The sequence below is a fragment of the Aulostomus chinensis genome, chromosome 24, assembly GCF_037954235.1.
Source record: "Aulostomus chinensis isolate RoL2024-O1b breed Wild chromosome 24, RoL_Achi_v1.0, whole genome shotgun sequence".
Taxonomy (NCBI): Eukaryota; Metazoa; Chordata; class Actinopteri; order Syngnathiformes; family Aulostomidae; genus Aulostomus; species Aulostomus chinensis.
Genome location: NC_141343.1, coordinates 3344733 through 3360964, shown reverse-complemented (window position 1 = coordinate 3360964; position 16232 = coordinate 3344733). Strand labels below are relative to the sequence as shown.

Below are 16232 nucleotides of genomic sequence, written 5' to 3'. Positions count from 1 at the left end.
TCTGTCGTTGGGGCGGGGCGGGTCAGTCGAGCCGGAACGGCAGAGCGGAGGCAGTGAGCATGGCAGTAGCTGCTCCAGCTGCGAATGGTGGCAGTGGTCCAATCGATGTGTGGGTTATGCAGTTTTAGCCAGGGAAGACCCAACACAATGGTCGTGAGTGGAGAGGAGATGATGTAGAACTCAATGGTCTCGTGATGATTGCCCAATAGAGTCAATTTGCATGGGGTGTTTCTGTGAGTCACAGTCTCAAGGAGTTTTCCATCGATTGCTAGGACCTCCTTAGGAGAGGGTAAGGGACTCAGGGTCAGACCATTAGCTGCGGCAAATGCTGCGTCAATAAAATTGTCATCAGCCCCTGAGTCAATGAGCACCTGTACTTGGTGCGACTGGTGTGTCTCGTGAAGCATACCTTGGACTCGAATGTGGGAGGAAGAGGGGGAAGAAATTCGGCCCCTCGACCTACTGGTGAACCTTGCCTTTTGGCGCTGCCGGACAGGTGGCCAGGAGATAGCCCCCCTCACCACAGTAGAGACAGAGCCTTCCTGCCATGCGTCTCTGGCGTTCAGCTGGTGTGAGCCCGGCTCGACCCAATTGCATGGGCTCATCGTGTGGACTGGGGCTGGCGTGAGTCTCCTGGGCGGCAGCCGAGGAGTCATCCCAGTTGTGGGCGGAGTTACCGGAGCCGTTGAACCGGGAGGCAGGAGTGCGCTGAGCTTGGTCCGTCCTCCTTTCTCTCCGTCTCTCCCTGATCCTATTATCTACTCTAATACTTAACTCGATGAGATCGTTCAACGTTTTACTTTCCTCTCGAACTGCCAATTCGTCTTTGATTTCACCTGTTAGTCCCTTCCGATAAATGGCTTTCAACGCCGCCTCCCCCCATCCACAACTGGCCGCCAGAATGCGGAAATCAATGGCGTACTGCGACACAGACCGGCTACCTTGTTGTAGATCTAACAAGTGCCCTACTGCTTCGCTGCCCTTAACAGGGTAATCAAAAACGCGCTTCATTTCCTCCGTGAACTGTGTGTAGTCTCCCAATATGACTGATCCCCCTGAAGTGACAGCTAGGGCCCAAGCCGCTGCTTGTCCCGACAATAAACTCATAACAAAAGCTATTTTGGACTGCGTAGTGGCGTAAGTGTGTGGTTGTTGACTGAAAACTAGTGAGCACTGAAACAAGAACTGAGAGCAAGTACCTAAATCGCCTGAGTATCTGGGAGGACAAGGTATGAACGGTTCTCTGGGAGCCGGAGGAGCGGTAGCAGGTGAGTCAATAGGCTGGGTGGGGGGCGACGGGGCCGCTGGTGTGGACGGAGGAAGCTGATCACCCAACGCCGCAAGCTGGTTCCTCATCTGCGTGATACTGGCGGTTAGTTGTTGCAGATGGTCCATTACGTGCTGCAGTGTGGACTCGTGCCGGCCTACTAGCAGACCTTGAGCGGACAAGGCGTGTTTGAAACTCCCTGTCTCTGTAGGGTCCATGTTAACTGGCCGGATGATTCTGTTACGTTCTGCTCTGGAGACAAAGGCCAGGACCCCGTAGGTAGAGACAGGAGTAACAAAGTTTATTTGGAAAGTACAAAACAAAATAGTCACGAGGGACAAGTATCAAAATAAGAGCGGGGGACTTAGCCTGGAAAAAGGGTTAACATAAAGCGCCTCACAAAAAGGTGAGGGAAATGACAAAACCAAAAATACCTCTGAGGGATAACAAGACTAAACAAAGAACCAAAGCAAAAAACTACTAGCGGCAAGCACACAGCGAGTGGTAGGCACTGGTAGGAGGACTGGAGCCGAAAGCACAGGAAGATACGTGTGGTCAGGAGAAGGAATCATCCGGCACTGAAACACTGGCAGTGCCGACAGATATAGGCTGGCCAAACGAGCCAAATGCAATCAGGTGTGAGATCAGTGTCACCTTGGCCCCGCCTCCTACCAGCCTCAGAACTGCAAGAAAAAACACTGAACAGAAACACTGGATCAAAACATAATACTAACAAAACGAAAACCTGGAACACAACAGGGTTGCTGCCTTCAGCTCAAAGAAACCTCAGGCTCCCGGCCTCAGGTGAACAATAGACAGACAAACTATTTTTATTACAATGTTATTAATTGTCATTTGTGCCTTTGCAACCATTTTATATTAACACCATGATTATGACTTCAGAGGCTAGAAATGCCTCCAAATTGGAGGATTGACAGCAGCTAAATTATTTAGTCACAGTCCTCGAATGTGACATTAGCAGCTCATTGTCAACAGCAACACCCTCAGAGGTGATGATGGAGCAGATTTCACGCTTCGCGTACGGCAGTGAACCGAGCCCATGACTCCATCGAATGATGGGTTTATGAAGTCAGAGACCTACAACCTCGATCGGGTGATTCCTCAGATACAAAGCAAACCCGTGAGCAGAGTTTGGCACAGATGTGATGACTGCCGAAGGAGCCGGCGCTCACACGTGCACAACCCACAAACGTCCTGAAGTCCCACGCAAGTCCCGAGTCACTGGGGTGAGGAAGTGAGACAAGGTGGGTCCTTGTTCTGTTCTGCCTCAGTCCCCCAACTGTCTTCCTCAAGGACGTTCATGATGAGTTTCAATTTTTAACATTTTAAAAAATTAACATCAGATTTCTTGTTAAACAACTAAAAATGCATTCTTTTGGAAGCCGGATGTGGTCATGGTCATGTCCCCTGACGCTGGAGCTACAGACTCTTCTACCACGGCAATCAACTACGGAGTCCTGGAGTGGAAAATCCTATTTTAGTATTGTTGGCCCGGCCCTCTCTGCGGTTGCCAGCGTTTGACTCTGCTGGTCTTCTCGTGACCCTGCGAGGTCGTTTATTTAAAATCAAGTACCCCGATCATGTCAAAGGCAGAACTTAACTCAATTTGAGTTTTAAAGTATTAAATCATGGATAAAATTAAAGGTGATTCAAGACTGGTTGAAAAATGAAGATTTTTGATGAGGGTGTCAACGTGAGTTATAGAATATTCTCCATTTTCCTTCATGTTGCAACTGCGGGACATTTTGAGTTTTCCTGCTGAGGGAATCTGAACTAAGAAATGAGTTTGTAACACTTGCTGGGCGCTGGTCTGGCGTCAGAAAGCAGTTTGATGCTGCACAAACGGTGTTAGGACTTCATCGGGGGTTCACACGTCCACGACACGCTCAACAACGCCGCTAAGAGCGGAACGCTCCACAGGTCTGAACCAGCCAGGTGGATGGGCAGCCCTGTCCCCCTTAGCCCTCTTCCTGGGTGATTTTCACTGATGCATGATTGAGTTGTTAGAACAGCACCTGAATGTATCGTTCCGTTTTTTTTGTTTTTTTTTTTGTTCTTCTCTCAAACTCACGCTGGCTTCAAAACCATCACGTTCACCCAGTTTCAGTGTTCCCACCAGCGCTGACAGAGCCAGTAAATACCTGCGTGCACCGGCGGATCATGTGACCGCGACTTAATGCAGATTAACGCTGTTCCTGTGTGTCAGCCAGTAGTGCTGAGCACTGGAGTTTTGTCTAAAAGTCTCCAGCACGAATCTTTACAGAGCAGACATGAAAATATGAAGAAGGATTCCTTCCTGTGCGCAGACCAGCGTCGATCGCGGAGAGTCAACGGCATTAATATCATAACAGTGGTCTCCATGGAAACATGGCCGCTGTTCGTCAAGCAAATCTGTCATTTTCAGACTGCAGTAAAGTCATGTGACTGGAATCCTCCACCTCTGGTTTGGTGAATGCGCTGAATGAAGAGTGTAAAGTCCTTTTCTTTGCTTCTTTCCTGCCCCCCTCTTTTCTCTTCTTCTCTACTGCTCCTCTAATTTGCCGAAAACAGCCAGTGGGCAGATGGGGATCAAATTACATTCACCTTTTACCTGCGCTCCTCTGTGCAATTAGCAGCACGCTTACTTGTCATTTCAAATTGACACACTGCTGTTGTGCTATGTAATTATTTACCCGCCTGGGGAATATCTCTCTGCTTTAACCACTAAATAATGACAAACACACACTCACTCACTCACACACTTCCAAACACAAAAAGCACCTGCGCTCTCTTTTATCTGGAACATGGTTAACATGCTTCTTACCGTTACAGGACTGCTGCGGCTCTCGAATTTCAATGTGTGTCTAAAAAGGTTTGGCAACAGCCCTTTAAGACTTTGACTCCACCTCTGATCGTACCTGGGGTTTGAGCATCAGGACCTACTCTCCTTCCTATAGGTGTCCTCTCGTTTGCCGGCTGTATTTTTTTCAAAACATATATATATGTGTGTGTGTGTGTGTGTGTGTGTGTATAGATATGTTTTTTCTGATTAAATGATGAGGTGAAATGTGTGGGTCCTGTTCTTCAAACTGCAGAGGACTTATTATGTCACAGTCCCTCCCCCCCTTCACTTCCATACACCCGGTAAACAAAAAAATCTTAAAGGCAGGTAACAAACAGGGTTGATAGAGAGAGAGAGGGAGAGAGAGAGAGGGAGGTTTTCTTCTGCAGGGGGAGAGGAGGAAATCCCATCTTTGATCTTGTGTCTTTTCTTGTGATAAATCTGTGTCTGTGATGCCTTTTGTTTTTGTTTTTGTACTCTTTTTATAAGGAAAAAAAACAAAAAAAAACAAAACCATAAGCAAACATGAACTCTTGCTGATTTGTCCTTTTTACTCTTGCTTCTTTTCTTTTTTTGATATTCTTTTTTTTTCGTTTTTGCCAGTAATCTTTTTTGAATTTTCTCTTTTCTCTTTTTCCCCCCTTTTTTTCTTAACCCTAGGTCCGCTCACAAAAAAACATGATGAATCTTCAATGAACAAGCCTCGAGATGAAGGTATTTTTGTTGCATGTTTTTCCTTTTTTTCTTGTTTTGAAGTCTTTTTGGGGGATGTGTGTACATACAGTAGAGATGAAAACACTTACACACACACTCACACACACACACACACTCACACACACACACACACACTCACTCACACACACACACACACATCTCTTTGGTGGGATTTTGATATGAGTGTACGTGCTGACCGTTGGTGTCTTTCATTAGCCTTTTGTAACCTTGGCTGGTCATTACACCTGGCTAATGGGAGATAAGACAGCCTCCATCATGCAGGCACTTGTGTGTGGTTTCCAGTGGTCTTTATCAGGCTCTCTGCTTAAAGAAACAGCGCCTCTGACATCATCATCATCGCCACCGCCGCCACTCTGACCTTGAATATACATTGGCCAACTAACAGCATCGTCCCCGGAACCAAATTGTTGTCAGGATTTGGAGCAACCTGGCGCCCGTTGCTCAATGAGGGGGCGTTGTTATTATTACCGCTCAATCTCAAGCTGCGGGATGAAATTACTACTGAGTAAGGGCCTACGCAAATATGAAGCTAGCCTTATTCCAAGTCAGTGATGATAACATCAAATCAAGTGAGCAAAATAAAATTGGGGACATCCAAGGACACTTGTGCCCTGCTTTGAGAGATGTGGGTTTAATAGGCTGCTGGAATAAGGACACAGAAGCTTGCAATTAATTTGTCTCCTACCTGCAGCACATACACTACGGAGGGGGCTTTATCTGCATTTTCATCCCCTCCTCTGCTTCTTTTGGATTTGTTTCTTGGAGGGAAAAAAGAAGACTGATGATATTTTGATACACATTTTTCTTTACGCTATTTTGAGGGTTGTGCGGGTGAATATTTTTCTTGCTCCATGATGCTCTTTGATTTGGGATTTTTTTTTCTTTTTTCTTTTTCTTTTTTTTTTTTTGAAGTTTGAAGTCAGAGGAAGTTTGACACAAGAGGATTTTCTTGGTAATCAAATGTGCTGGCACAGACACAAGTTTTGAGCTGCTAAAGTCGGTTGGAGCAGTCAAGCCCAGTGAAGACACTTTCCCTTCTCTTCTTTAATATGTCTTTCATCCTCCCTGACAATGTACAATTAACCTTGACTGATGGGAAGTTCTCATCCAATTACACTTTCTCAGCCACACAATCGCAGACTGGAATTCATGCAGCAGGTACAGAACGAAACCGAAATGACGGAGTGACACTCGAGTCATTGCAGAAGAATGCAGATCGACAAGCGCTTCCTGAACAGAGCCGGTGTCAAGTCATGGAGGTAGAAGGTTGCATCTGCGCATGCACGGTTCTGCTGGACCCAAGTCTTCAAACGGTTCCAGCGGTACCGTGGTTCCATCAGAAGGGTTGATTAATCAAATATTTGTTCATTGACGTTGTTGCATGTATTCTTGATTAACCATCATTGTGAGGACCTGTGTTATGAACCGCTGTTAAGATCCAAATCGTCTGAACCATCAGAATCGTTCATCTACGAACCGAGCGATTCATTTCATCGATTCTGCCATTTTTATAAGACAGCGTCACATCGTCAACAGACGCTCGCAGCGCTTTGATCGCTTTATTTGTGGCCTTTGGATTCATGCCAATCAACAGAGAGCGCTGATGGCCAAAGAGATGGAAGCATCAGAACAGATGAGATAATTCTTTATTCGTCCCAAGAATGGAAATCTGCAGCTGTCTGAGAACAAGGACTTGGCTTTTGATTTGAATTCATGTTAAATCTCTTCTCTCAGCGCCAACTATGTCCTCACATCCCTGATCAAACTGTACAAACTGTCAAATGTTCATTCCCAAGAATAAACACCCATCTTATTATTCAGTAATATTAGCAGATATTCCTAAGAGAACCTAAATGAAAATTCCGTGTGTGGTGTGTGTGTGGGGGGGGTGGGGTGGGGGGATGTACGCATCCATTTTTCCAACAACGAAAGTTGATCAGGAATTAATTTAAACGTAACGAATTAATTTAAACGTAACAAATTAATTTAAACGTATGCAGAATTGAAATAAGCGCTAGTATATGAAGAAAAGAAAAGGATCGGATGAATTCCCTCTACATCCACAACGCAACAGTGCCAACCATGATGACTTTCATTTGACAGAATACGGCTGACAAGGTTTTTACGGTCTAAAATACAACCTCAAAGCTTTTGCCGCGCTGCCGTGAGAAAACACCTGCAGAAATATGCTGAGCCCTACTGTTGCATTTGGATTTGTTTGCTATTATTGAACAACAGTCCAAAATTCTGTGTGATTTCAGACTGCTTTCTCGTTTCCAAACAGTTGTTTTCTCTCATCTCAAATCGTCAATTACAGTTCAGTGCATGGAATCAGAACAACTATTTTATATTTTGGGACATGTCCAGAGCCGATTGTGGCCCAGGCTCTAGGTTCGAGAGTTTAGTGTACAAGTGGGGCTGCAGCGATGGCTTTCACCCTGTTACCCAAAAAACAGAGTAATAAATAATAAGAATTTAAAAAAAAAACAGGCAGTTGTATGTTCTTTAGATTACATCCTGCCCTGTGGAAATGGTTTGCGCACACCCACACACACGCTCTGTCTCTCTCTCAAGGCTGTTATAGTGGCACCCTTTGACTATTTAGTGATCTCTGCACCCAAGCTGCTCTGGAGCTTGACCTGTGCAGCCCTGCATCCCCGGGCAAGGCACTGCTGTCTGTCAGAGACCTGCAGAGCTTTAAATAGCTCAAAAACCTGAGTTTAAAGCCGCATCCACCTTCTGGTACTGGAATCTTTTATTCCAGATGAAGACAACTCTGTAAAGCTAAAGGAAAATTCAGGTTCCCTTATTAAATCTCATCATTCTGTGCAAGTGTCGAGGGAAGAATCTAGACAATCTTGATGTGATAGCAGCAACAGCCCCACCGTGTATCTGTTCATCCATTTTGTCGGCCATTTTGTCCTGATTCTTTCAGCAGCATATCAACAGCCTTTTCTAACTGCCATGCTTTGAGGCAGCACATTCAAGGCCACGCAGAGATCCATTCAAGTCAAAAAGTACATGTTTTGCGTTTCAGAGGAGCAGGGAGGAATTACAGCAGTATCCTCCGCTGATCGAGACGGCTTCATCCTACAGCAGCCGCTCCGTCAGGTGTGAGGGAGCAACGGGCCGCAGCACTGCTCACTGCTGAAAAAGATTGATAGAGCTTACAGCCGAGCCCCACGTCTAAATCTAAATCTGTGTGTGTGTGTGTGTGTGTGTGTGTGTATGTGTGTGTATGTGTGTGGAGAGGATGGGATTACAAACCACAGCAAGGTTGAGCTAAATCAAATAAGCGACAGAAAGAGTGTGTTAGTATGTCACCGTGTGTGTGTGTGTGTGTGTGTCAGCTCAGATCAGACACAAACCAGAGCCACCTGAGCCCCAAACCTGGAACATATTTCTGCCAGAAACAATGTCACCTCTCGTTTACGTGCTTGCTTACACACGCGCGCACACACACACACACACACACACACAGAAATGCGTGATCAAAACCAAGTGGGCATCTTGTGCACAATTATCAATAATCTAATTTGCACTTCCATGTTTATGTTACGTTACAATGAGAACAGGTTGTATCATACAGCGAGCGATCGTCATGTGATCTGTCCCATATTCAAACCACGCAGTCACAGGGCGCCACCAACCAGAGCAAGAATTACAACGCCACAAGATGGTACCGACATTCCCATGAGCCTTTGCCCCGCCCACTGTGTTGTTTCAGATGTACTGACAGAAACACAACCTTTGGATTTGTTTCGACTCAAAGATTTTAAATCATGAAAAAAGAGATGCAAATTTAACTAAATCTTTAAATTTAATACATTGACTGATTTTACTGAGTCGTTTCTACTAGAAAATAATAAAATAAAATAATAAAATTAAAAAAACAAGATTCTGTCAGTTTAATGTTAAGATAGGATACGATTTTGGTGTTCAGCATAACTCGACAACTCTTGCTGTGTTTGTGTGTTTTTTATTGAAAGTTATCACATTTTTAAAAATTTCATTTACAAGAAAGTTACTCTTTGTCATACTAACAAAAAAAAAAGTACAGGGTTACAAGTGTTCTCAACCTCTGTAAAGTTCATTCAAAATATTTGCTAAATGGAAAAAATATCTTTTGTGATTTAGACTTGAACTAATGAGGCTAAACTTACTTAAACCTTAACCCTTAAAGAAAATGGTTAAATTACCACGACAAATGATGTCGAGCTCAGAAGGCCAGGTGTTTGTGTCAAGCGGCTCAATATTTTTGGAGACTCGATGACTTTTGGCATCATGGATGTTAGACATTCGGGGGTTCTGGTGCACCTGCGCTAGCAAGGAAGCTAAGCGTTAATGTTAGCGTCTATTGCTAACATGTCTCGAATATTTTGGGGCGTGAGGCTGCGCTGCAACCGTGGTCACCGCTCAAAATCATAGATGCCAACTCCCTCGCACAGGCGAGTCGTAGCTGCAGGAGGCAGCGGAGCAAAAGCAGTGCTTATTTAAAGGTAGGAGGATAAACTACCTCAGATTCCGTCAATCATAAAAACGCTGAATATTTGAGACGATAATCACTGAGACTGAAAATCTGTGGAGCCCGAAATTGCAAACGCATTCACATGCAGCTCAGCTCGCCCCTGCTACGTCTGCCACTCCTCACCTTTTCTTAGAGAATTTTAGATGCAATTAAAGGACCAAATCTAATTACCTACACACCCAAACTCCCTAAAACCTCTTTAATTCACCAACGTATTACAAAATGTGGAAATCAGCCGGGAAGACATTAGGAAAGATCATTCCCTTCAGCAGCGGATTGTTTTGAAGAGTAAAAACCTTTCTCTCTCTTTTTTGTTTTACAGTTCACTGTATAAATGATGTGATGGATTAACGAAAGCTTTGGAATTTTCCAGCAAGACAGTCACTTTTCTTCATGACTAGTTATGATGAGAATATGAAACATCCCATTGGGTATTTAATTACAGTACAATATGAAGTATCATCAATCAATCCGAGCAGTGAGAGAAGTAGTTACCTTCAGCGGTTCCGTTAGCCGGTTCTTTGTTGGTGATAATAAACTGCTGGTGCTGTTCAGGTCTCAGACTGCAGGGATTAGGGAGTCACTCATTGTTATCTTTGTACTTAACCAGACAGCGCAGGAACTAAAACAGAACCTTTTCATACCCACGTTCTCCCAGCAAGACTAATAATATAGATGAAGAGAGTAAAAAGGAAGTAGGAGTGTAGATCAGCGGTTTTGAAAGTGGGGGCCGTGGCCTCCCGGGGGGCTGCCAGGGGGCAACTAGGGGGGCCTCAGAAAACTGGAGGGAACTTAAGAAAGACGAAAAAAATGTAAAAAATAGGATCAGTTTTTTAAAAATCATTATCATAAACCATATACAGTTCTGAAAAATGTTGTCAATAATACTCTTATGCTAAACAAATGTAATAAATATTCAATAGTGAATAAAAGTAAGAAAATCATTCTAAAAGTTGATGTTGTCATGGGGGGGTATGGAAAAGTTTAGGAACCTCTGGCGAGGATCATCGCTAATCTAGTCGTGATTTTGTTCCTTCATGAAACACATTGTTAGAGTAATCATCTCGGATGAATAGACAGTGAGGGGCAAATATCACGTGAACTTGATAAGCAGGAATGCAAATAGTGGATAATAAAATGATGAATACATTATGACCGATATTGTAGGCCTAAAGGGATATACAGGGTATGTAAATAAAAAAAATATTAACGATTGTAAAATCGTTAATATTTTTTTTTGGTGTGTATGTACTTTTCCTAATTACCACCAGATCTTCTTGGGCTAAACACAAAAATATACTTTATTTGGTTTTAATATTTCCTTCGATTGAGTATTTTCTGATAGAAGGGTTAGCCTTAGGAGCTAAGGCTCTATGAATATACTTGTATTATTCATTTTTATGTATCACTGAAGTTGTACAAAGTGAAAAGACCAAATAAACCCCCCAAAAATTTAAATTAGTGCTGTCAGGCGATTAAGATATTAATCTAATTAATTACAGGATTTGAAATTAATTAATCTAGTTAACGGCATTTTTAATCTCATATCTGTTTAAGATCCCCGGATAAAGAATTCAAATTCTAGCTCATTGCAAAATTGTAGGCCATTATTAATCAAATGAGTACACAAAGAAGAGAAGATTTGAAATCCACATTTTTGTTGGTGATTGATTAAAACCTAAGTCAGGGGGTCTTAAGGCGGAGCCTCAAACCGGCACAAGTAGGCGACAGGCACAGTACGGGTCCTTCAATGGGCCAAGTTTAAAATGCTGGTGTCGCATTCGCATTGAATTGCCACTCAAGTGTGCTATAATAATCTTGCGTTCATTTTTATAATGTGTGACTTTGCTGTGTGTTTAATTAATGCGCTAAAGTAACAATTTAAATGCAACTCATAGCCTTTCCTGACACTGAAGTTTCTTCAGCGGCGAATGTAAAGAAACATAACAGAATAAAAACACGCTTAGTGATACTTTTAGAAGTTGAGTCAACTTAGGCCACGCCCCTTCACTTCAGTTTCACAACAAAAACAAAACACAAACAGCATTTCAACCTTAGTTGTAGAACAAATTCTGACAAAATAACCACAGTTTTGATGTACATACATTAAATACTTGGAGGCTCATTGCCTGTTGTGGCGGAATGAAGTGAGATGATAAAGTATTAATCCAGTAACAAGTCTGAGGCATCAAATACCCGATTCATGTTACGGGATTCTGCAACATGTGCAAGAAAAACCACTTAGACAAGAATGTAGAACAATAACCAGGATAATGTGTTTACAGCTCAGTGAAGAAATGTCAGCATTCATAATTCATAATTGGAAAATTATGGCCAAGACATTGTAAACAGCATATGCCTCAACTCTTAAGCAGAATTCTTAATTACACAGCATGCAGAATCTTAAATTAACAGCAATCAAGGATCAAAACCTGTAAAATTGCATCTTTAAAATGGTCGGTCCCTGCTGACCCCGGCACGCTGACAGCAAAACAATGGCTCGCCATCAGAAAAGGCTGTTGATTAAGTGCTTGTGCGACCAGCTCTGCAGAAAGCGGTTCCTCCGCTGGATGGCTGAGCACTGTGTCCTGAATCAGCTCTTAATTAATGTCTTTTAATGGAACATGACACATAATAGCTGGATGAAAAAATGACTTGAATGTCTCACAGAGTTCCCAAGATAACGGCTGCTGACTTTTAGCGGTGGAAGTTTGAGAGACGATTCAAGTTTAACAGATCTTTCTTTGTATATGAATCGACATCGGATCGTCAGTGTGATGTCACCATCAGAGAAAAGGGGCGTGATACTGACTTAGAAATACCTTCCACAGACATTCTTGATCAATTTTGCCAAGTCAAGTCTCCTTAGAAGCATTAACATCAGCCAAGAAACCCTAAAAAAAAAATATTTTACAAGCAGTTTCTGTTTGGTTGAGTACATTTGACTCATTTTATCCAGATTACTGCTGCATTTACTCACAAATCACCATGAAAAAATACTTTTTTCTGTGCTGTTTACTGTTGTTTTTTTTTTTAACTTTTTTTTGGACATAATCTGAGTGCCATTTACTTCATCAATTTTATTTTTTCGCACAAGAAGCTCTCAGGTCACCTGGTATTTATTTATTTACTCATCTTTCTTGCGTAGTTTTCGTCTTCTTACCAGCCTGCTTTCACCACAGTCCGTTTTCTGCGAACCAAACTCGACTAAATAAAGGTTTAAAAGAAAATGACTTGAGATTTTTTTTTGGAAATACAATAAATTTCCACGTGAAAATTATTATTGGCATATAACATTATGATATTTTATATATAAATGCAAAATAAAAAATGTAAAAATAATAATAAACACTAGATCCAGTCAGTTAAAAGCTTATAAAACAAGTTGTTGTTTTTTTGTTTTGTTTTTTGAACAGTGATTTGTAAATGTGGCAGTAGTAGAATAAGATTTAATGAGTTAAATTGACTGAAGGAATCACGAGCATTTGTTGGTTACCGGATTGATTTCACGTGTGGAATGTGTTTCCAGGGGTTTCCCTGAGGAAACATAACTCTGTATAACATGACGCTGTACCGCAGACACACTTCAGAAAGATATACAAGATGGTGTAGATGCGTTTGTTTCCCCTCTGCACCAGCGTACGTGTCCTCTCCTCCCTCCGTCTGCCCGGATTATGTGGCGTTTCCACTGTAGTTATAAGTCTGCTAACAGACGTCGGCCTGAGGGCAAAGCAGCATCCCTCCATGCTCGCCTCTGCAGTTCCTGCTGTCAGACGCTCGAGAACACTTCCCTATAACATCGCTCCTTACAATCCCTTGTTTTGGAAAACAGCGCAGCGCGAGAGGCTGGAGACTTGGCACGTTTCATCTTTTTCATATAATTAGGAGCATCCGGGGAGAGGCTCTCCAGCTAAATCTCTCTATTTCCTGCAGGCTTTTTACCACAGACACAATTCAATATTCAAAACTTCTTTTAACTGCCGTAGCTAAAAGGAAACAGAAACCTCTGAAATACCATCAGCAAGTGTGCAGTCAGCAGTGAAAATGCACCTCCAATACATCCTTACTGCATGTGTTCATCAGAAATGATGGAATTCTTTAGACTAAACAGAAAATGTGGGAAAATGCAACCTGTAAAACTGGAGAAGTAAAGGAGGAGAGAGCGATGCAGCACAAAGGGCCCCTATCAGGACACCATCTTCTGCAGTAAAGCATCAGCAGGACTGCCAAACCAGCGTTATTTTAACAATACTAGCGGGACTTAATCTCTCAGTCGCTCTCCATCATCCCAACCCTCGGCGGGCACGTCTGTTGCATGCTCCTGCCTCCCCATTACCTCACCGCTCAGCCCACGGTGTGTCAAGGTTGTGTCAATATGGTGTTGTATAAACCTACACCTTCACATGCTGACAGATAGTCTTTTATTGAACCTGAAACCCTTTTTTTTTTTTTTGACAACACAAAGGAAGTGAAGAGGAGGGAAAGGATGAAGGCTGAGAGGGAAAGCCGGAGGTGAAAAGGATCGGGAGGCACTGGGAGATAGAGCAGACAGTCGGCCAGAAAAGAGAGTCTGGAAAAGAGAGAACTACTTGGCGCCGTGTCGCCTGTCAGCTAGCTTAGCACTTGGGAAAAGCTCAACACAGTTTTTTGTTTTGCACTTGGCAGGGTTTACTGCCTTGTGTAATGGCTTTAAGGGACTGAGGGAAGCAACATTGAAGGCTGGCTCAGCTCCTCTTCCACTCCTGGACCTAAGTGAATACCCCAGTACTGGCTTTGAGCTAGCCAAGAGCTATTGTGGGCCTATTTAATCCAAATCAATAAACTTTAAAGTGCTCTTTGAAACAAATGAAGTTTGGAATCATCAAATTGTAATGCAGAAAAGACCTCCCATATCAGTGAAGTATTTCAGAATTATGCACTCAGGGTTGTCAAATACATGTTTTAAGAAGTGTTTAAATATGTAATAACGGTGCCAAAATGTCATGTCGCGCAACCTGCTCCAGTAGTTTAGCAGTAAAAGATGCTGCAGGACTGCTGGGATGGCAGCGGGAGGAGTTCCTCTCATTTTTATGTCTACATCGAGCATCAGTTCAGCAGCTGTGTGGCCATCAGCAGGCTGGCAGTGTATTCATGCAGGTGTCATTACAGCCCGCCGCTTCCCACTGCCGGTCTGCTGATCCGCTCATGCTAGCACCGTTTCCCTGCTGCTCCACATGAGACTCTCTTGTGGAATTTAACTAAGATTGAATGTTCCCGCGCAGCCTTGATAGCGTACAGAGCATCCCCCCCCCCCCCAAAAAAAAAGAAGTAGAAGAAGAAGGTGAGAGCGTTCACAGCAGTGGCTGTACCTGTTATCACTGCCTTCTGGCTAACAGTCAAACATTTGTGCAGGATCAAAAACAACAGTTTATCAGGTTTCAAATGATTTGTCCCGCTAACCCTATGGACCAGGGTCCTGCTCAGGTTCAGTTTTGGCCTGACCCGCGACGGTCGCTCACCTTAGCACTCCTACAGTCGATGTTTTTTCTTAGCTTGTGGCTAAAAGCTATGCCACAAAAACAAACACGTTTACAAGTCCGAGCTCGAAAACACTCCAGTTCTGAGGTCAACGGTCAACTGTCATGACCACACCACTAACCAAGATCTCTGAGATGAGCTGCGAACGACTGACATCATCACCAGCTGCTTCGGGTGTCTGTAGAAGTTGCGCCAACAAGTTCATTTTGGATTTGGGATCAACACAAGAGGCAGATGTGATCAAGTGGGACAGCAGGAAGAAATACTCCCAGGATCATTGGAAACCCAGAGGTGTGGGTGTCTGTTTGGCTCATTTGCGTGTCAAATGTGGATGTTGTTGGTGGAAGCGATGACGGCTCAGAAACAGAAGTAGAATTGGTTGCTGTTTTATCATCAGATTATCCATCAGCACAGACAAGATGAGATAAATAGCTGCTGATAATCCATATCCTCCCCCGGGGTGACATGGAGCACAAACAGGAAGTGCCCTATGCATGTGGAAATGTGTGTTTTAGATGAACTACCACACACACACACACACACACACACACACACGCACACACACACACACGCACACACTGGGTTGCGTACTTATCCTTATCAGGACATTCCATTGACTTCCATTCATGTGACTATCCTAACCCAAGCCCTAATCCTAACCAATCGATGCCTAACCTCAACCTGAAGCTAACTGCAACTTAAACCTTCACTCTACCTTTGACCAGGTGTTCATAAATGAAGTGCTGCTGCATCAGGACTGGTCTCTGGTCCCCATGAGGTCTAGGGGTCCTGATAGGGTTAGTGTTTATATCAGAAAAGGTCTCCAATAGATAACAAAAACCAAGTACACACACACACACACCCTGGAGTGAAGCACAGCCAGGCTCCTGGCAGTGCCTCTCTGCATGGTAGATCCCAGCAATCACAGCTCAAACCACCCGCCTGCTGAGGAAACACAAAACACACATAATGCACCTGCATAGGCAGTAAAAAGATAAGTCAATTCTCTCTGTTTGTGTACGCGCACACACACACACACACACGCTACCTCTGCGGTTATATGTTGAGCATAGCCGCTCTGGTAAGTCAGACTGGCCACTGCCTTTTTCAGATTGTCTTGTCTCTTTCTCACTTTGTTCTTGTTTGTGTGTTGTCACCTGATTGGACTGTAACTGTGGAAGTAGCATTCCAATTAAGGAGGTATTGTTATGTATGAGAGGGAGAGCTGGTGGGTAGTGGCAGAGCTGACAGCCTCACTTAATGGGAACGCTGGTGTCTGAATGGAGAGGACAGCTGAGTCTCCACACACCCAGCTCATTGCTTCTCTATTCCAAGATTCACAG

The 16232-nt window shown here is 43.5% G+C and overlaps 1 protein-coding gene across 3 annotated transcripts in view; it reads left to right on the top strand.

Annotated features, from left to right (window-relative positions):
* The window catches only part of nlgn2a (neuroligin 2a), a 182304-nt gene that overhangs the window by 94728 nt on the left and 71344 nt on the right, over nt 1-16232 (top strand). For 2 of the 3 annotated variants that reach the window (XM_086196886.1, XM_086196885.1), the window contains one exon: nt 4770-4823. The exons of the other annotated variant lie outside the window; for it this stretch is intronic. In XM_086196886.1, the coding sequence (XP_086053012.1) occupies nt 4770-4823 (54 nt within the window). The remainder of the gene's footprint in view (nt 1-4769; nt 4824-16232) is intronic. 3 annotated transcript variants of the gene reach the window in all.